Raw genomic sequence first — 21162 nt, 5'->3', positions numbered from 1 at the left:
GCTTCAAATGAAGGAACTGAAGTGCAGAAAATGTTGTCTTTAGTTCCATTCAGGTGAAAATAGAAGTAATTAAAATGAGTGTTTTGCATGCTAAAAAGACTAGTGCTCAGTCCTTTGCAAAGACTGGGAAATAACCAGCATTCAAAACAGCACAGACTTCCTCTTAAAACACACGAAAAGTTCTTTAAAAATTCCACTGTTCATATGTACTTTACAACTAAGTAAAAAATATTCTCTAACTCCTAAGGTGTTAAATAGGACTAAAATATGATTGACAAAAGTGTATTTACGATTAAGCATCGAAGACAAACATTACCATATACCCATATAGGTAGAGATGAAATGGGAGAGAAGTAATTTTGCTAATGTCATTTATTTTGGTTTGTAATCAGGAAAAACTCCAGAGGATGCCTGTGAGCTGTGGAGGTTTACCAGGACAGCCACACCAGCAGTCATTGTATTATGCACACCAGACCATCCTCATGTATTCACAACTGTTAATCACTGATATTGCTTTCAAACACTACTGCTTTCTCTGTTCTGAAAACCTAAGCTTAGGATAGGTGTAAAGAATTAGCTCTCTTAACAGATAATGAACAGTCACTGTATGGCTTTTGCAGCTTTATCATCCATTACAGATGAACTGAACTGATGAGTTCCAGCAGGGATGGTCTGATTTTTATTATCCATTACAAATGAACAGAACTGATGGGTTCCAGCAGGGATGGTCTGATTTTTTCACACAGGGAACAGGAAGATTTCCTCTGGTTGTGGGAGCCAAACAATGGCATAAAACTGGGTTTGGGTACACGTAATGGCATCCTTGCCAACATCTCTCTGCAGGGTCTGGTTTATGATGGCAGAGGCAGCAGCACAGAATCACAGAAGGGAGAAGTCCCACATACCCTGGGCCTGCACCTCCAGCCCAGAGGGGCCCAGGAGCACAGAGAGCTGCAGGGTGCATGCAGCCCGAACACAGGGCTAGGCCATGGAGCCCAGGAAGGCACAGAACTAAAAGCTGAGGATATTATACAAATATACAAATGGGGCTCTGGCAAGAGACAGCCCAGCCCAGCTGTCACATGCAGGGCTCTAGACCTGGTACACAAACACAAGCAGCATCACTGGAGGAACAGCTCAAGCCCCAGCTTCCCTCTGCTCAGTTCACAGGCCAGTTCAGACCTTAGCCCATACCTGTGTGGGAGGGGAGGGGGAAGTCATGGCCAGACCCAAAGGGAGACTCAAAGGAACATTAGGAAAGAGCTGTATGAGTACAGGAGACATGCTCCATGGAAAAGATGGATGGAAGGAAACAAGCTTTTGAAGCAGAGGTCAGATGGCTCAAAGGTAATAAATGAAAACAAACCCAGCACAGAACAGGCCTTGCCTGCTCTGGCAGCCATTTCAGGTTTTTATTTACACCAATGGCACTCTGCTCCCAGGAATGTGTAGGGCAAATGTCAAAAAAATTTGACAGAAGTTTTAAGGATGACTTTCACAAAAGCTGTAGTAGTAAGAACAACTGCCACACTAAAATGGAATTGGTGACCCTGCAAAGGTAGAAGTCTATGAAACATTTATTTTCCTTCTTGGCAGCACTCAGCAAGCAATACAGATGCATAAAGCTACAGAGCAACTGCAACACAGGTTGAAGCAGGGATTTCATAGGATATCTTGGGTACAGGAAAGGAATTTGGATAAAAAGATTAAGTGCTAGAAACACAAATTCCACTAATTCAGGTGGTGACAAGTTATTTTTTTCTGAAAGAAATGGAGAAAGCTACAAAACACATACACAAGAAAGTTGTGCTGGTTTATATTAACTCCATCTTGTTCCTATCTTCAGGCTCAAGCTAACATGGATGTTCAACATGCATTGTACAGTGTATTACTACAGCCCCAAAGAAGAACATTTTTAAAGTTTCAGGTACAATAATTAGATATCAAATTCATTAAAACAAGATTCCATCACTCAAAAGTGCTCTGCTGTGTCAGACCAAGGGTCTTTCAAGGCCTATTACCTACAGAATTCATTGTCAACTAGATGAGACTGTTCCAAACATTTTAAAAAAGAACTTCCAATAGCTTTAATTTCAATCAAATGGTACAGATAATGTATCAGCTTAGACAGGAATAGGTCCAGTTAGTCAGAAAGAGTTAGTTATTGTTAGTAGAGAAGTTAGTTAGTCTCTCAGTTAGTCTGTACTAATCACACTGTCATTTAAGATAGCACTTGAGACATTTCCAAATTATTTCTGTTTAAGAATTTCATAGATTAATTTTCTCACAATTCAAGACCTTGTCAGCTTCCTGTTGTGTTGAAATAAGATGCTTAAGTTAATATTCAGCTCACCTTGTAGGAGGAGTGCTTGGGCTAGAGGAAGGGGGATGAAGTCTTACACTCAGAACTCTGTATTAGGAGTGCAGTCAGACAAGACAGGCTTAAGTGACTTAAGAATTCTCTGCTGTTCAAGGGGGCTAATCCTGTTCCCTTTTGCTCAGTCACAGCCCTCCATCTCTCTTCCTTTGCTTTGGCACTCATCTAATGCTTGCTGAATTGATTTGTGCCAGCCTGGTGAAACATTAGCCAAGATGGTTTTCTGTCACATTAGCAGTTCAGCTGGGTCACTAATGAACTAGGTGAGCACCAAATTCAGCACATGAAAAGTAGAAGAGCACACAGCCTGCTCCTTTTTGGTGTCAGTAAACTCTTAGATCAGTTAAGCCATCTTGTTCTGCTGAGCCAGAAGCCACTACTTGTATTTCTTTATTTTCATGTATAAAAAAAAGTTTATTGTCAGTTTTAATGCATAATGTATTGCACAAGCTCATAGCTTCTAAAAAGTTGGTGTGCTCAAGGCTGTAGTCAGAAATCTTCTTAAAAATCCAGTTAAATACACTGATAAAGTAACATTTGAAAGAAGAATTTGTGGCTCTGCTTCCAGATCTTTTCCACTACAGTAAGAAAGCTACTTTTATATGCAATAATTGACTATAGTCTTGGTTATCAACTCCATATACTGTTCTATGCTACACAAACTTCCTGCCTAGAAGTAGTTCAGCTACATTAATTTAATTTTTTTAAGCATTGAACCATGCACAAACAACTACTATGAGGAAGGTGTAGATAGAGGAGTTTTTAAGCATATCCATGTATTATCAATTTTATTAAAACTTTTAAGTTATATTATTCCCATGCATATTCTTACATGTCTGACAGATATAACTTATGATATGCACCTTGTTTAATCCCTGAATTACTGAACTCAATACTAAAAGACATTTAGATCACTTGCAGCAGCATCTTTAAAACTGCCTCTTAAAAACTGTACTGACCACAGAAATTACAGCAAAGAAAAGCAACAAGCCTATTGTTACATGCAAAGGCCATCCTCAGAATCCCCACAGGAAGCACTGCATTTCATGACAGCAGGAACAAAAAACAGCTACAAGAAATAGTTCTCTCATATGTAATTAATTAAATGATATGCAGATCACAAAGTGGCTAGAAGAAACTTAATATCAATTACTGGATGTATATTTTGAGAAGCAGAACTAAATTAACTTCTCTGAGATCACACAAAAGACTCCCTAATAAAGAATGGAGAAAAATCCGAATCCAACCATTAGAGACAAGGACCAAAGCTTTATTTCAAAGTTTCCAAATAGTTTAGTAACAAATTATTTCAAGTTGTTACAGTCTCAAGATCTAACACCTCCAAAAGCCAGTGAGAGCCTTGATCTAAATGCCCTGGGGAGGGCTGCAATCAGCTTCAAGCCAAATACAGACCATTATTTTAAGGGGCATCAGATATCTGTTGAAAAAGGTTTTCACACACATTTCCACTCCCACCCACCAGTGAAGTACATACATTAAGTAAGACAAGTCTCCAGCATCATTGTGCTTGATGTAACAAAGGAGAATGTTCTTCACCATGAATTAGGGAATCTCCATTTAGTAAAAATAGTTGAAGTAAAAATGGATAAAGCACTATTAATCCTGGTTACAAAGGAACCATGATTCAACAAGTGAAAGCAAAGAAATACTTCCTGGCTTCAGAAATGCCATCCAAAAGAGACATCATATCCATTTCTTTGTTGTCAAATATTTTATTCAGGATGAAAAATACAAATTTTTTTTTAAACTATTAAAATTAGGGTTTTCAGTGCCTTATAGATTTTTTTCTGACCCAAGTGCATGTTCAAGGAACCTCAATCTGTCAAAATACCTGTCCCCCTCAGTTTACCTACATCAGTCTGATCACCTGAGTAATCACCTTAGAAACCCCAATCATTAGACAACTCCAGAGTATTGTATCCTAAACAGTGGTAGGAGAGCAGAAACTGATGAAACTTGCAACTATGCACAAGATCTGCAATAGATCCAGAATTTCTGTTTATTCATAAATTAGCTTCTTTAGAAGTTAAATAAAAATTTTAAATCAAAGCTTTATGAGTCCCAAGCTCTTTGGCTTTGTTTAGTAGTATTAAAACAAAAAAGATATTCAGAAAGAAAATAATAACGTTCCTTCAAACTACAAAAATTAATTATCTTCATTTTAGTGAAACACCAAAAATGTTAAGTGAAGGTACTGATCTGAAAAACAGAAACCCAGAAGCTTTGTCACTTGCAAGAATTGTTCTGGGTTCCATGCAAACACAGCTTCACTGGCTTTGGCAAATCTTTGCCCAAGGCCTGGTCCTTAACTTGACTGACAGCACAAAAGCTAAAGGCAGATAGCATCAGGTGGAGAAAAAGGCAAAAGGCATCCTATGGGAGCTGGACATTTATTCCAACTCCTCTCCTATCCCATTGATAAGAAGGGTTGCTGAAACAGAAGGATCACTGCTCTGTGGTTACAGGGAATTCACTGCCTTTTTCTACACATGAAAGCCACAAATACACAGCTACAACAAGAAAAGCTGATAGACCATCACCATCAGAAAAGAAGTTACCTTAGAAGAACCAAAACAGTTCTGTCAAAGTCCACAGATTTTCCAAGTAAATCAAAAAGTGCAATAGCCCCACATTATGTTAAAGCAAGAAACAATCAAACACTCACTTTTTTATTTCTCGGAGGAGCATCCGAATAAGGATGGCCTGCAGTGGCTCAATCATTAATTTTCTCCACATATCAAGAGCTAGCTGTCAGGACACAACACAAGTTTACATCAATAAAAAGTACATTTAAAAAAAACCCTAAAAACCACCACATCAAACTCACAACAGTACCAAAGATGACACAATTCCCATTCAGGATTTTAAAATTTTCAGGATTTTAAAAATCCAGTTGTTATGTAAGCTCTTCTTTCCCTAGTCAGGCAGTATGTGAATGTTGGCTTCCCAGCCTGCATTCTTCCTACACATCTCATAGACCTGATTCATTCCTTGGTTCTACTCCAAGTATTCTCAAATGCATGTAAGGACTCCAAACAAGGAGTTGGTTACAAGGGCAGATTTTGAGACTACACATAAACAAAACACCTGCACAGTAATAGGTAAGTAACATACCTTTCTAACCAAAGGGTCTGAATGTGTACAAACACCAGTATTTCTAGCAATGATTGCAAAATAAGCCTCAGCCAACAAAAGGGAATTTCTCTTGGCCATTCTGTCAGAGGTCACAGTCAAAGATACAGAATCCCTTCATCCAACACACAAAGAACACCTCCAAACTAAGATACTTACATCTTAAGCAAAGTCACTGGCAAGCTAACATTTGGCTTCAAATGGAATTCAAATCAATTCCAGAATTCATCAGTTCTTATGGGTGAAGCCATTGCTCCCAAGATATACCATTTTAAAAAACACAGTTGCAATAGTTCAAATGAGCTTTTGCACTTGAATCAAAGTCAGATTTAAAGCCCAAAAGGGATAATGTGATCCATCATATACAGAGAATAACTGCACATAGGAGACCTCCAAAAACACCTGCCAGGAAGTAGCAGACTGGGAAAAAATAAAACTGCACAGTTCAGGAAGGACAGAGGGAATACTGCTTCTAAGAAAGCTTTGATACAACTAACAGGTCATTAGATTTAAAAATTAAACTATCCATCAGGTATGTCTTAACTGAAAGCAGGCACATAGCTATCAACTGCCAATTTGACTCTGTGAAATAAATTTCCTTTTTAAAATGCAGACAAATCAACTTGTTCCAACTGTCACAGCTATTCAGCACCCACGCTGCAATACAGAAAGTAAACCTGACACAACTGCACCATAAGAGGCTACAGGAGAGGTAAAGGTTTGCTTATAAATCCAAACACAGATCATGTTTTGAAACCAAAGTTGTCTTAGGAGTGATTTGCACTGTCTTATCTTGTGGAGAGTAGCTGGAGAACATTTAAGACAACAGGAACTCATCCAGTACAGAATGAAAGAAGCCAGCTGAAAGAAGCCAGCTCTGCAGAGACAGAAGAAAGGAGGGAAAAAAAATGGAAAAGAACTGACACATTTTGTGACTATGAGGTGAAGAGAAACAACCTCAGGTAGATCAATTCTGCAATGTGGTGTCTAGCATGGTCCTTCTGACATATGAGCTACCAGTGGGAAGCAAAGTAAATCACCTATTGGAATTCTCTTGTCAAATAAACTATAGACAGATCAATCCAGCAACTTGATGTATTAGTTCAAGACAGTTTCTCCCACTTCAGAATAGGGACTCATCTTACTTCTCCATCTAGACTGGCAATACTGAACGTGGCAGTTTTCTCCATTTTCCAGAACCTATTTCTGGAGGGAAAAAGCCCAGAAAGCACATCTTAAATATCTTCTAGCTCAGGGCTCCCACAGAGCCATTGAAAACTCAGGAGTTTGAAATCAGTGATAGGAACTCAACTCAGAAAAGCAGTGTCCTTCATCATGCATTCATAACATACAGAGAAGAAAAAAGCAAGCACTTGCAAGCACTGGCATACTATTTTCATTAACTTATCTCATCCTGTATATTTCCTAGTACAATTACTGAACGTCTGGAACACTTGGGGGAAGAAGAACTGTTTGAAGCTGTGCCCACACCTCACACACACAGCTCTGCTCCCATGTACAGACCTACTGTTACACCCCTCAGAAGAACTGAGCAAGAATGGACTTGTTTAAGATTACTGAAAAGCTCCCAAAGTTTTGTTACCACACAAGAGTTGTGTTGAGACCGAAACTTCAGAACAGAGAGTGCAGTTCTGCTTCTAAAAATACTGGGCATTATTTCTGTAACTTCATGCTGAGACTGAAGAGAACTATACATAAAATAAACATGTTTGCCCTTGGGTAGATAAAGGCCAGATCATTTCAGTCATCTAAAATGGCATAAACAGTAATTTCCATCTAAAGTGATGAACAACAAATAATTTGACTTCTGCTAGAGCCCTTGTACAATCCAAAGAATAAAAGATAGAATCCTACAGGAACCATAATGAAAGAGTGAATGCTTTCCAAACAAAGACTTGACAATCTTGCCAAGTGCCTTGTAGGTCAAGAAATGGAGCAATGAATTCACCAAAATAGTGCTGTAATTTAATACATGAATGTAGGACTTAAGTCTCCACTACTTTTCAGGACAAAGGAGTGACTGCTATAAACCTAATCCTATACCAGTTGTGAACAGATATTAACTTTACTGCCTTAAGATTCTCAAGAAAAGCTTTTATATTTTATCACATCAAGAAATAGAAGCCTAAAAACTAACATTTCAAGGGCTTCCAAAACCAGAAGTATACTGTTGCTTCAATATGTTTTCTAGATAGCAGTATCACTTAAGAATCTAAAGTTTCTTTGCAAAGTGTTTCTATTATCACATTTTAAACCCAAGTTTTCCAACAGTTTTTGTATTTGCTTCTTTTCCCTGCCAGGTCACTCTTATTTTTCTGCACCAAAACTGTAATCTCATTTTACAAGTGGAACAGTGCTCACATCTACAATATTTCTGTGACATAAAAAAGTGAAAATTTTCAAGGACAAAGCTGATCTCATAGCATTCTGAATACTGTTTATAGCTAACTCCACTTTCAGAGATACCTACCTCTCCAATTTCCATCAAAGGTTCATTCATATCCACCCCTCCATAACCATACTGAAGATCAGCTTCAGTCAATTTGTTCTTCTTAATAAACTGTGTGTTGAGGTACCTATAGAAATAAGGATATCCTCATCAAAACAGGCAAAAATAAAAGGCTTTTTAAATTAAGTTCAGAATTATGGAATGTCTTTCACATCACAAAATATATCATCTCCTTAAACCAATGCCATTGCTATTTGTAGAAAAATGTTACAATCCAAATGACATTGAAAGAATTTCCATCACATTAGAACAGTAGTGTTGGTAACAGATCAAACAGGAACCTGAAATATCGCTGTCAGCATTTTCTTGGTGAGCAATATATTTGTGTAAGAATCCAACCTTTCAACATGCACTGCTTATACATACATACATACATACATGTGTTACTCATACATACATATATGTGCAAAATAACTCCTAAACTCATTGATTAGTATTAGAGTGCTAATAGTTTATTTTAATGATAGAAAAATATGCCTACTATTGTATATATTTAAGTTAAAAGTATTTCCTTCTACCTGTACTGTTTATTCTTCTATGTTTCTCCCAGACTGAAATGCAGAAGTACTGCTCATTTTAACAGGGCAAACTTTTGTCTGTTACGATATCTTGCTCAGGTCATGGTAACTAGCTAACAGTCAGATTACAAATTTTAAAGAGAAGAATTTTCAGAAATTATTTTAAGTAACAGCTATAAAGAAGAAATGCTATAAATGCTATTTTGAAATTTAGTATTCACTACTGTATGCATAGTTTTTATACAGAACACGAAATGGATTCTGTGCAAGACCTGCTAAAACATCCCTCTTGACTCTCAGTATTCCCACATAACAAATATTGTAACATTTTTAAATGGAACCATTCTTTCCTTTCCCAGATAACTGGGAAAAAATTAGAATATATTTCCCAACGACACTTACAATATTTCTTGTATTAGAAATGTTTAAATGATGCAACTGAGACAGTTTTTTAAATTTCTGATCTAACCAGGAGTTTTGAGATGCTCAGTTTCAGACAGTGAGAAGAGCAAAATTACTGAAGCACTTTTAAGAGATTCAGGCTTCAGAGGCTGCACCAGATCAGAAATGTCTGAACACTCTTGACATGAAGGCAAAAGCCAAGCAAAGGAGAAAAGGATGAACACACTGTGAAATCCTGTGAACTTGAAAGAATTTAGGACACCACAGGGTCCAAAGAAGGAAGACTTGTCAAAGTGCAGTGCTGACAAACTGGAGTTCAGCAGCCACTTTCAGAGCTACTTTCAGACTCTTACAGAGTCCTGTAACCTGTGCTACCATGGACACCAACCAGGAACTGTAAATGCAGGGCTCTCTAGAAGGCTCCAGGCCTCCATGTCATATAAAACCTGGGAGGACATTAGGAACACCTCAAACACCAGCCTTAAGCAGGCTCCTTGCTGGCATTTTCCCATCTTCCCCCATGTGAACAGAGCCAACAGCTGCCAATCTGCTTTTTCTTGTTAAACTTGCTAAGAAGGAAAGTCCTGCACTCCCCTCACTTACTCTGTCTTCCATCAGCACGTACAAAGTAGCATGTACAACTAAAAATTGCTATACCATGATACGCTGGTATTATTATAAATATTTTAAAGACAAAATGGAACAAAGCAAAAGCTGCACCATGTGTGTTTAGTTTTCAGGATTTTATTATGAAAAATTATAACACTTGGGGTTTGTTGTGGGGTTTTTTTTTTGGTTTTTTTTTGTTTTTTTTTGTTTTTTTTTAATGACTTAATTTCAATTTACTGGATAAGGAAACTTTCCCAATCACTTGAAATTAAAGTACACAGACTGGATTCTTTTAAAGTACCTGTGAAACCAGTTACAGCACCAAGACACTGGTAAGGCCTGTCCAGCAATGGTTTTATCTATTATTTATTTATTTATTATTATTTATTTATCTGAAGAAGTTTCTTTCAGTGTTCCTTATTCCATCAGTTTTATCACCTTGGTTTAGTCAAGCACATGTGAGATTTTCATTTTCAAACTGAATCCAGATTTGTTTTCCTAGCAAAATGCACCAAGGAGGATAGGTAAAATAAACCAAAATCAACACTGAAGAAAAGATTCAACTGATTTTCCAATTACATGACTGATCTCACATTTTAGGAATTTTGCTCAAAAGTGTCTCACATCTGAGTAGTGTTTCAAATATTGACTATCAGGTTAGAAGCAGAGATGCAAGCCTAATTAAATTTTAAGGGAATCTATTTGAAAATAATTTTCAGATTACCACCTGTAGATATTAATCAGTTTTCATTGCTGGAAGAATTATACAAACTAGAAGCTGGGATACAACAGAGTCAACTAAATTATGGTACTTGTTTCAGAGCAGGCATGCAATAAGAAAAGAACTCCAACTGATTCATAAAAAGTAGAATATCCCAAAGCTTTGACTCAAACCATGCTGGTTCAACTGCAAACTGCAGTACAGTGTCATCCCTGTAGAACTCATAGGATTATGAGCTTATACACTGCAGGGTTGATTAGCACCAACATAATTGGCACTGCAACATCAAGCAGAATATATTAGTAATGAAAGAATTTTAGGAACTGTCTTGGATACTTACCTGTTGAGGCATTATTCCTTTTTGCTCATGTTCTGCTACCATAACTATATTCTCTCCAAAATTAACCTGAGGCATATTCATCTATTTCTCTCTCAACACTCTTCAACTTAACCTGCAGATCATGTTAAATTTCATGTTAATTTCAAAGGTTTAACAATTCTTTTGCAAAGCTTACCTGTATAAACAGTCCATATAGTCTGCCCCTTTGCTATACTCTTCCCAGTATCTGTGATACATAACCAGTACTTGTTCTTCAGCTTCCAGAACTCTCTGTGAAGGCACACACACCCCACAAACCAGAATTAGTATGAAAATAGCACACATACTTAGGAAGTTATCATGGGATTACAATTTTGGAATAGTATTTGCATATTCAGAATTGTGGCAATGACCAAAAAGCTAACACACCTTAATACTACCAAGTTTTGGTAAGCCAGCTAGAACACCTGGACTTGCTTTATTTTGCATTTAAAAATAGCTATCTCTCTACCGAATTATTTTCTATTGATCTTTTCAGAAATACTTGCTTGAATAAGCCTGGTTCATATTCTCACATCAAACTGGTGAGATAACTCACAGAACCATTCTCTCACTGACACAGATCAGTTTTATATTCACCCAGCCACATGCACTGCACACTGGAAGAATTGCCCAACTATAACCATTTAAAACCACTATGTCTTACTGGAGAGACAAGTCCTCACACTTACCAAGAATCACAGAATAAAACAAGATTAACAAAGCACAGATACATGTAAATGAAAAAAAAAAGCATTAAACTTTTTCAAATCTAGGCCCAAATCTTTTGAAATTTAAGCAAATCATCATCTAAAAAGCTAGTGAACTTATCAAAATAGATTCATACTTCAGGGAAGTTCAACAATTTAAACTAATTAGTATGACTGGTGATGGGGGACAAGATCCTAGGAATTCAACTTGAATTCTCTCTAGAATTTATAATTTTAAAATCTGGCTCAAGCAGCAAAGGAGCCCATGCAAAAAATGCAAAAAAGGGTAAAAAAATTATGAAATATGAAAGCTGGTAGATAAAACAGAATTGAGAATGCTTTACTCTGCTGCATGCATTTTGCAAAGGTTTTCCAACGTTATCTCAGAGACAAGTAGTGGATAGTCAATTTAAAAACCTGATGTATGCTTTCTGCTACTTCCCAAAGCTTCCACTATGCTGGCACCTGCCTGATTATCCTAAGTGAGCTCATTCAGCTCACTAAATAAATGAGGAAGAAATTATTTGGCAGAGTTCTCTGCTAGTTTAGTGAATTGATTTAGTCTATAGAGTGCCAGAATTATCCTCTCTGTAACCAGTGGAACTGCCCATTAAGACACCCAGTCTATCTTGTCAAATACTTGGTACCTAAGCATGAGGCCATTTAGCAGCACTCTGCAGAATTTGCAATGCTTTGCTCCCTATAAAGACACTAAAGATACCTATAAGCATCTTAGTTAAATCTACTTCTCTTTTTACTGATATAGATGGAGGCACCATTCATCTGTCCTATCTACTAAACATGATGAATCATAATTCTAATGAAATTTGCTGTCTTAGCTGATGAAACAGAAGTTAACTCACAGTTATACAGACATACAAATATTGTTGTCATAATAAATGATTTGCCATTATTTCCTCTCCTCCCAAGTGTTTGTGTTATCTCTCACATCTTTCAGAAGGTTTTGTTTATTTTTTAAGAGTATATACAATCAGTTTCCAAGACACTAGAGCAGATACATTTCTGTTGAAACAGAAGGCTAATGACAAACTACAGAACATTTGCAAAATGAAGATGTTTCTCTAACTTGTTTGATTATAATCATTCAATGTAAAAGAAAGAACTTGCTTTTCAAGCCAATGAATATATTGCATAAACCATAACTGTTGGCTTAGAAAGAAAATTATTTCTTTTGTGTTGCATATCAATAGGTATCTATAATACCTGCCTACATTTGTGTACATGTTGTGACATGTGTTACATATTTCATATACACAAGTATTGTGTCTCTGCAACTCTGTCATCTGTGATTTAGTCTCATATAAGGCCTACAAAAAGTCAAAAAAAGGATGAAGAACACCTACACGGACATCAGGAACTGTACAGGTTACCTTGTGCAAATGGCGTACATGATTCTCCAAAAAAATTTTAGTCTCAGTATAAAGTCTCTCTCCAAGAGGTTCAGGATAAGCCACACACAAAGCATAAATGTCTCTGGGCTCAAAGTCAAGGTTTGTAATAAAGTGTGAGAATATATCAACAAAGTTTATGATTTAAAGAACCCTTTCTTCTCCACACATGCAGTTTAGGTTTTGGAGATTTTTTTACATCAAGCAAAAAAGATAAAATGGATAATTTTCTGAAATTAATATAACTATTGGCTTGTGCAAAATCCAAGTTTACAGCATTGATAATAAATTTTAAATAGTGAATGCTGAGGCAATGTTAGAGCTAAGATCTTGAAACTTCTGATAGCCCCATACTGATGTGGCTCCTACCCTTTATTTGCCATGTATAATATACAATAATCTCAAGGTGAAAAGCAGCTTTCATGTACCATTCTTCTGCATTTGCAGCCAACATGAACTGAAACTCTTCTCATATAATGGAAAGAAGCACTAATTAGATTAAGAACATGATTAGTCAAGTACAGAGCAGAGCAAACACGTGGTGAAGCTGACTTCAAGTTTTCCTTCCTGGAGTCCAAAATAACTTACTGTCCCTGCATTTTGCCCTCACCTCCACAGGTAAAACAATTTCAGGGGACACTGAAAATTAAATAATCACAATGGTCGTGTGGATAAAACGAAGTATGTATTCTTTTTAACCATTATTATAATTTTGGTAATCCTGTTTGGATCACAGCCACAAAAAACAGTTGTACTTGATAATTTAAACAGGCAGCAGTAACCTGTTAAGCCATCCTGAAGGTGGTTTTGTCCCTAAACTACCTTGCAGAGCTACACTTTTGGTTTTATCAAGTTTTAAGAGTAATTTGAGGAAGATAAGTTATGACTGAGATCTTTGCTTTCAGAAAAGTCAAGCAAAGATTAGGTCAAGTTTCACATGAACAACTGTGAGAAATAAAGAGATTGTGCAAGAATTACTTTCAAACATGGCTTAAGCACTAAGCCTAGGCACTTTATAAAGCAAGCCATGGTAGAAATCAATAATTTAGTATATCACTTCAATCAAGGGAAGACACAAGATCTTTCCTCTAGTCTACCCTAAAAAAGCACATGCCTGTGTGAAAGGAGGTAGAAGACAGACAGTTGAAGAGTCACCTGCTAATCTACAGAACAGTGTCAAGCTCTCCTCACACAGCTTGTCCAAATGCATGTTTCATTTTTTATATAGAATTACTACTCAAAACAAAGAAGATTCTGATGCAGGAGAACTAATTAGGAAAAAACCCTTTATCTGGCAACTGGAATCTGAGACCCCAACCAGAATCTAAATTAGAGTACATTATTTCACTCGTATAGATCATCTTTGCTAGAATTCTCCTCAGAACAGCAAAAAGTGTTAAATGGAAACACTGTGAAACATAATGGGCAACATCCACTGCTTTGTAACAGCAGCTACCATTGCACTACACCAGCTTGCAAAGTAATGACCAGTAAAATATCAAAAACTTAAATAGTGAAGAATGAAATATTCTATTAAAGAGATTGAAAAGAATAATTGGTTTTTACACTTTCCCCTCTCCAACAAATTTTCTCAGTCTAAGGATGGTGCGTAGCCAAATGCATCCTCAATATAATTCGAGCCACAAGCCTCTTCATTATGCAAAGATTATTTTTGAGAAATTAATCTCAGAATTAGAAATCTTAATAATTTGCTCACAAGCAAAGGGGATGACTTTTTTCTCTTTTGATCCACAACTACACTACCTGAATCACCACAAACTACAGATCTCTACAACAAGAACAACTTACAAATTCAGAGGAAAGAGCCAGTCTTCACCACACCAGCACAAGAATATAGCAAAGGCAGTTTATTTGATGAAAGCACCAAACAAATATCTCTGATTTTATCTTGTGAACAAGTTTCTCAGTTTTAATAATCCTAATTAAGAATGAAAATGGTATCTCTACTCCTTCATGAAAATGCACATCGTCCAAACATGCCTTTCCTAGTTCTAGAGAACAAACTTTCTTACAAATGAAGAAAGCTGAATCTAGTACTCTTTCTTGACATTTGCCACTGTGTTTAATATCAGCAGATAGACAAACTAAGAGCTTAATCACAGAAGCACTTGAACAGGCACCTAATCCTCCTGTATAAACCAAATACTACTTGCTGGATATCAAGTTTCTCTGGAATTATACAAAAGAAAAGTTATCATGAGACTGGAATATATCTGACTGAAGCAAAACTGTTCTTTCTTGCTCAATTTGTACTTGTTTCTTTATGCATTTTATCTCTGAGTCCTGAATCCAAATTTAAGTGTCATCTTCAAAGTGTTCTGACTCTCTTAACAAAAAAAAAATCTCTGAAAAAAATCTCACTAATCATCACTGTTATTTTACTCCATAAACTTAAAGCATATTTTTCCTGTACTGTTGTCCCATAGAACAACAGGAAGAAGACTTTACTGTTCAATAATTTATCTTTAATGGTGAAAGCCATCTGTTCTTCCAGTTCAGCATGCAGTTTTGCAGGGTGAGAAAGGCCAGAGGAAGCTGCAGCCAAACTGCTGCCTAGGGGCCTTCACTCAGTATTGAGAACAAGAACATCAAAACCTTTCTGTGACCCTTAAGTGCTTTGGTAGTTGCTATTTGAGGGGTATTACCCAGCAATGGGAAACTGAAGCACTTCCAAACTAAGAAGGAACAACAACAAAATTACTATCAACAAGAAAATACTATATCCAAGGCTATAAAAACTCACAAATATTGTCATTGGAGTTAAAAAAAGCACCTAGTTAAGACTTCTCTGGGCAACCAGTGTAGAGCTTTGCAAAAATTTCTATTTATCAATCTTCTGTAACAGAACCAAAATTTGTAGAGATTTTCAGGACTTAGTCGGAAAGAATCACGACCATACGAACTTCATTTACTCTTCCTTCTCGGCCAGTTTTTTTTAAAGATAAATGTTTAAGTTTCTGGTTCATCATAGGGTCCTTGCAAAACAGTTCATCAGAGGAGGGAGAACAAATTTGGAGAAAAAATGGTGAAAAAAAGCAGATGGCCATGCTGCATACTTTTAAAATAATTCTGTTTGAAGAACAGCTGTCTCTGGGAAACTGTTGATTTTATGTTAACTTATTGGGGTAGAAATCCCAAGACAAAAATAGGAAGAGCTTGATGTTCTACCTGTTCAAAAAAGTTCTAGTTAAAAGGCAGTTACCAAAGTACAGAGGAACTATCTACCACTCCAACTAAGCCTTAACTTAAAAAGCACTCCTATGCCCACTGAGCACTCTTGAAAGTGATACCATGTATTCACAATAACACCTCAAACAGAGACATAACTGTCACTCATTTACCAGACAATGAAACAAGTTCATACACATTTCTTTCTGCAGAGAATCTTAAAAGGAAATCTGAAGGTCAAAGGTGGATCAGGATGACTCACATTTTAAATAAAGTGACATATGGTCTTTCAGGTGATCTTTTCCAGAAGATTTTAACTCTTACAACATTGTGGTTCCCAGCTCATTGCCATTCTAGCATTTCAAATATGAGGTAAAATGTTTATTTAAAGATAAGCCACGTTTAACAATAAAATTACCATAAGTTACAAAGGAAACACTATGTTAAGACAAACAAGTTCTGGGGAACTAGTGGGGCAAAAATTAGTTCTAGAAGTGGAATATGTGCAGTACAAGCCTGTCATCCCTAAAATACTGTCAGCTTCCATACTCCACTGGATCTCAGCTGCCCCAAACAGCACAAGGAAAAGCTAACACTTCTTAGAATACACTGATGCAGATTGAAACAGTGATTGCTTGCTGTATCTTATCCTTTGTTTCCACATCACTGTGTTGACTATCCAGTACAAAGATCAACTGATACTATAATCAATGAAATAACCTGTATGGGTTTTACTGAAAAAAATAATGGGTTTTATTGAAATAATTTGCCATCTTTCTATTGTGCTGATTAAGCAATAAGAAAGAGTTAATAGAACATTTCCTTTAGAATTGCTGTAGATGTTTAGAAACACTACTCCAATTAAATTTAAGAGAGAATAAAAAGTTAACAAGGAACAAGATGACGTATTTTCTAAATACCAATTTTAAAAAAAATATCCTTAAAGTCTTCTTTATGTATAAAACCTAGAAAAAGCTTTTATTCCAGCTGCATAGAACTACCAGTTCCACCAAGTTGTTAAGCACGCATTGAGCAGCTTGTGTTAAAACACCAAGTTTGGTTATAGGAAGCAGAAATACTAAACAACCAACACTCAAGCTGGAAGTTACACAAACTCCTTGGGCCATTCAGCCACAGACAATAAGCCAAAAGGCTCATGCCTGTGCCAAATCAGGCACTAATAGTGCCACTTTCCAAGGAAAGTAATTAAGAGATGATACTAAGTAAGGTCTTAAGAGTTACATGCCAAATGATTATTCCAAGACTGCTCCTGAGTCTGCTATTCATAAGCAATCCTTTTCTGATGTTCAATCAACTGGACTAAATCCCAAAAGAGGATCAACAGCAAACTCGTGTGCAAGGTCTCCACATAAGAAGTTGTAAGCAAAACAGTGTGATGAGGAATCAATACAACATCTCCTGCAACAATTCTTATTTTATATTCAAATCTGTTTTAGATACCCTTGTTTAAATGTTTAAAGTTTTAAGCTGCAGAATTTAACCACCTATAAAGACTGAATTATGCAATCCTCAAAAACTGCTTGGAAAGAATGACTGCAGAACAACTTCTCAGCATGTAAGTACCCACCTAATTAGTTCAATTTTTTTTTTTAATTCTGGAGTCACTTGAAGTTGACTTTGGTACAAGGTGGCACATCATGCTCCCAGAAATTAATTACAAAATTTTTAAATGAAAGAGCTCTTTAAGATTATTACACCACAAAACATCACAAGAACTAGGAGCTATGTACATATACACATACACATGCTCAAAACACAGGCACATGGGAAAGCAATTCTGAGAAACAGTTAACATGTTCAGAATGAGATGAGACTTTGGAGTCAAGCCTCCATCCACAGAATAAGCTTATCTGGTAAAAACTTATGTCTGAGGATCTTCTCAGGTGCTTCTGTTTTCACCCACAAGAATTAACATATCAATAAATATATCTAAACTATTCTTCCCCCTTGCAATTAAACCCAACTGTGACCAATCCCTGCAGAAGAGGTGCAAAGCCTCCTAAAATTCTCCAATTACTCACCACGATGTAATGGCTAATGAATATAAAGACACAAGGCACAGTATAACTGGTTAGAAACATTATACTTCTTTTAAAAGAAGTTCACTGAAACTTAAATATTGCAAAATATTACAGGTCCATTTTACATGTAAAACACAAACCTTTCCTCTGCAACAATGTATGTACAGCTGTGACTTGAACAGCAGTATCATACAAATGCAGAAAGAGTAGTTATTCTTAAATATAGCTTAACTTTCATGAGTAATAAGGCAGTAATAGTGGAGGGAAAGGAAGAAAGGTTTTTAATAAATCCTTGCTGTGGAAATGTCTAGTATGGTAGTTATCAGTACAGTTAGAAATGCAAAGAAGAGGGAGAAATCTTTACACAGAACAACCTCATCATCCCCCACATCCCAATTTTAAAGATGTGCTCTCTGTCTTGGGTATTTCCTCGGCTACACACAAACACTTAAACATACAAGAAAACCTCATTGTCAGAATAGGGGACCTTCAATACCTGTAAGAACAGCTTTAGCATAAGCTAAGTATTAGAGCTTCCAAAAGTGACTAAAACTGAGACCAGTTTACTTTTTATCAGCATGGTGATTTGCACATAGATTACTTCCCAAATATGCAGAATTTCCCATCCCTTTCAACTTATTCACAGTCCTAATAACAGGTGCAGCCTAACAACAAGCTGCTCAAGATCACTGTTACATAACACAGGTTTACTCTGTGCTAAACACATCACACAAACACATTAAGTCAGATTTTTCACTTAAAGGATACGAGAAGCGATCGTTCCACGTTGCTCTTTCAACATAATCCAACATCACAACAGCTTTAATCGTTGTTAGAAGTTTGTTCCATGTTTCATCAAAGTCTACTACTCGTGGTTTCAAGGACATTGTGGGGCTTTAGTGTTAATCTGTAGAAGAATTAAACATGTCAGAAAACATTGCACAACCATTAAAAAAAAATACACTTCCTTTGAATTTTCAATTTAAACTTTGTACACCATTGCACCACTATGAGTGAGTGACACAAAGAACACCCACCCCCTCCAAAATGAAGCTCACAATCCCTCATTTTTAATGCTTTGGAATGGAACATTATTGTTCCATAGGCATGAGTAGCCTATAACAAAACACCAACTAATCTAACAGCATCATGCTTTGTAAAGTTCATTATCTCACCAAACTATTCATTTAAGAGTGTCACATGAAGAAAACAACTTTCCTGTAAATTTTGATTTGTTCACTTTTATCACTTTTATTCAAAGACTGTTTCAACTGCATGTAAGAAAATTTGGGGTAAGAACAAACTAAACTATTACCAGAGTATCTGAAATTCCTACTGTCAGTTTGTAGCCTATGTTCACCTCAGGCTTTCATGAGACATTTTTGGTGTTACATTTGAAAAGCCACAAAACCCAAAAGAGCTTTGATTGGGATGAAAAAAAGAAAAACACAGGGCAATATGCAGAGCTTGTGCAGCTTACTGCACTGTGCAGTAGGACAGTGACATCTTTCAAGTAAAACATGGCTTGAAGATACAGAAGCTCTGCTAGTAATATCCTAGCAAAAACAGCAGAAGAGATTTATTGCAAAAAAAAAAAAAACAAACACACTCAACATCAAATTATCTAAATAAAACTAGGGGAAAAATATGGCGATTTTAAAAAGATACAACTGTGAAGGCCTCATTTCCACTAATCTAGAAAGGACCTGATGTGTGACATTCCATGCACAAAGCAAGTCTAGCTCCTGCTCAGAAACACGACATTGTAAGACTACAATAAAAAGTGGAAAGAATACTTCTATTTCCATTTCAAACAGATGAACGAGTGACTCGTCTTTCCAAAATTTCAAGGTCAGAAGGGAAAGTAGAAAGCTAGTGACAGACTTTGAGCCCAAGAGGCAGACCTCATTAAGGGAAAGAATCAAATGTCATGCTAAAAAACTGCTTAGCAACCAGCTTACTACCTTAACCACTACCATCTCTCACAGGATATATCACTTCTCAATTTAAGAAAAAAGCAATAAAATCCGATGCAACTTTTAGCATGCATACAACCCACCCCTCTAACTAAGCTCCTCAACTGCAGTATATGTTGTGATATTTGTAACATGGTTATTAATTCAATCCATATATGTCAGCAGGAGCTTACACAGAAAAATGAGTGAGAAGTGACAAAGCAAAGATCCACCAAAGAAAGTAAGCTGAAAAACACACTGATGTATGTCTCATAGAAATGTGAACCTCAGCAAAGGCAGACCACGTTCACTTCCAGGACGGGAGAGGGGGAAGTGGTAATCTTGAAAAAGGCCTAATACCCCTCTTATGGAAAACTCGAGAGCATTTCCAGCTGGCCCCAAGAAAAAATAATCATGGTCCACAAAAGACATTAAAAATCTTAATAAGTGCTTGTGGTAACGAAGCTGTACTTGAGCTACATTAGAAGTTGCTGTCTTGGAAACACACGTGGTACATCCAAGGTAAAAGAGCCCTTTTTTCAAAGACAAGCAAAACCAAGGGGAAGAAGGAGGGGAGAAGAAAACGTTCTCCCTACAGTATATCCCAGTGTGATACCAACATGGTGATCCCAATCAGTATCACCATGTTCAGGATGATTAAAACCTAATGCTGTGTAAAGCATCCACATGGTCATCCAAGTATTCTGGAGTTAAATAGTTTAAGACAACTGTTACTTGGCATTCTCCTACAACTTTCATGGAAATATAAACTTAAATGTGTTTTACAGACATTTTAACAAGTAGGGTGTAACTTTTACTGTAAGACACTGGGTTTTTTGGGATATGCTGTGTTCCAGTGTCAGCAATGCACAAGCCCACCAACTTCAATTATTAAATGTCTTGTATTGATCATGGTAAGAACTGTAGTATGGCAGAATATCTACCCTAGGGTTTAGACTATTAGAGCATGGGAAGCCATACCTGTTTGATAAGCCCTAAGGTAAACAGATGTTATTGAAACATATTTACTCGGCACGATAATGAAAGGATGCTGCTTCCATCGCCTCATTCTTTAAAACACAACACTGTCATACTGTACATATTTGTTTACACAAATAAACATAGCATTCTATTCAGCATCAAAGAACGCCCCAAATTTCCAAGCTGTTTAACCACCTCGATAAGCAGC

General features: G+C 36.7%; 1 protein-coding gene across 3 annotated transcripts in view; it reads right to left on the bottom strand.

Moving 5' to 3' along the window:
* CUL2 (cullin 2) overlaps positions 1 to 21162 on the bottom strand; it is a 41638-nt gene that overhangs the window by 19475 nt on the left and 1001 nt on the right. For all 3 annotated transcript variants that reach the window (XM_036406355.2, XM_036406354.2, XM_036406353.2), the window contains exons 2-6: positions 18787 to 18925; positions 12770 to 12872; positions 10826 to 10920; positions 8022 to 8127; positions 5064 to 5146 (exon numbers count right to left, since the gene is read on the bottom strand). In XM_036406355.2, the coding sequence (XP_036262248.1) occupies positions 5064 to 5146; positions 8022 to 8127; positions 10826 to 10920; positions 12770 to 12872; positions 18787 to 18905 (506 nt within the window). In that variant the 5' untranslated portion in view covers positions 18906 to 18925. The remainder of the gene's footprint in view (positions 1 to 5063; positions 5147 to 8021; positions 8128 to 10825; positions 10921 to 12769; positions 12873 to 18786; positions 18926 to 21162) is intronic.

The sequence above is a fragment of the Molothrus ater genome, chromosome 1, assembly GCF_012460135.2.
Source record: "Molothrus ater isolate BHLD 08-10-18 breed brown headed cowbird chromosome 1, BPBGC_Mater_1.1, whole genome shotgun sequence".
Lineage (NCBI taxonomy): Eukaryota > Metazoa > Chordata > Aves > Passeriformes > Icteridae > Molothrus > Molothrus ater.
This window is presented reverse-complemented; position numbering and strand designations above follow the sequence as displayed.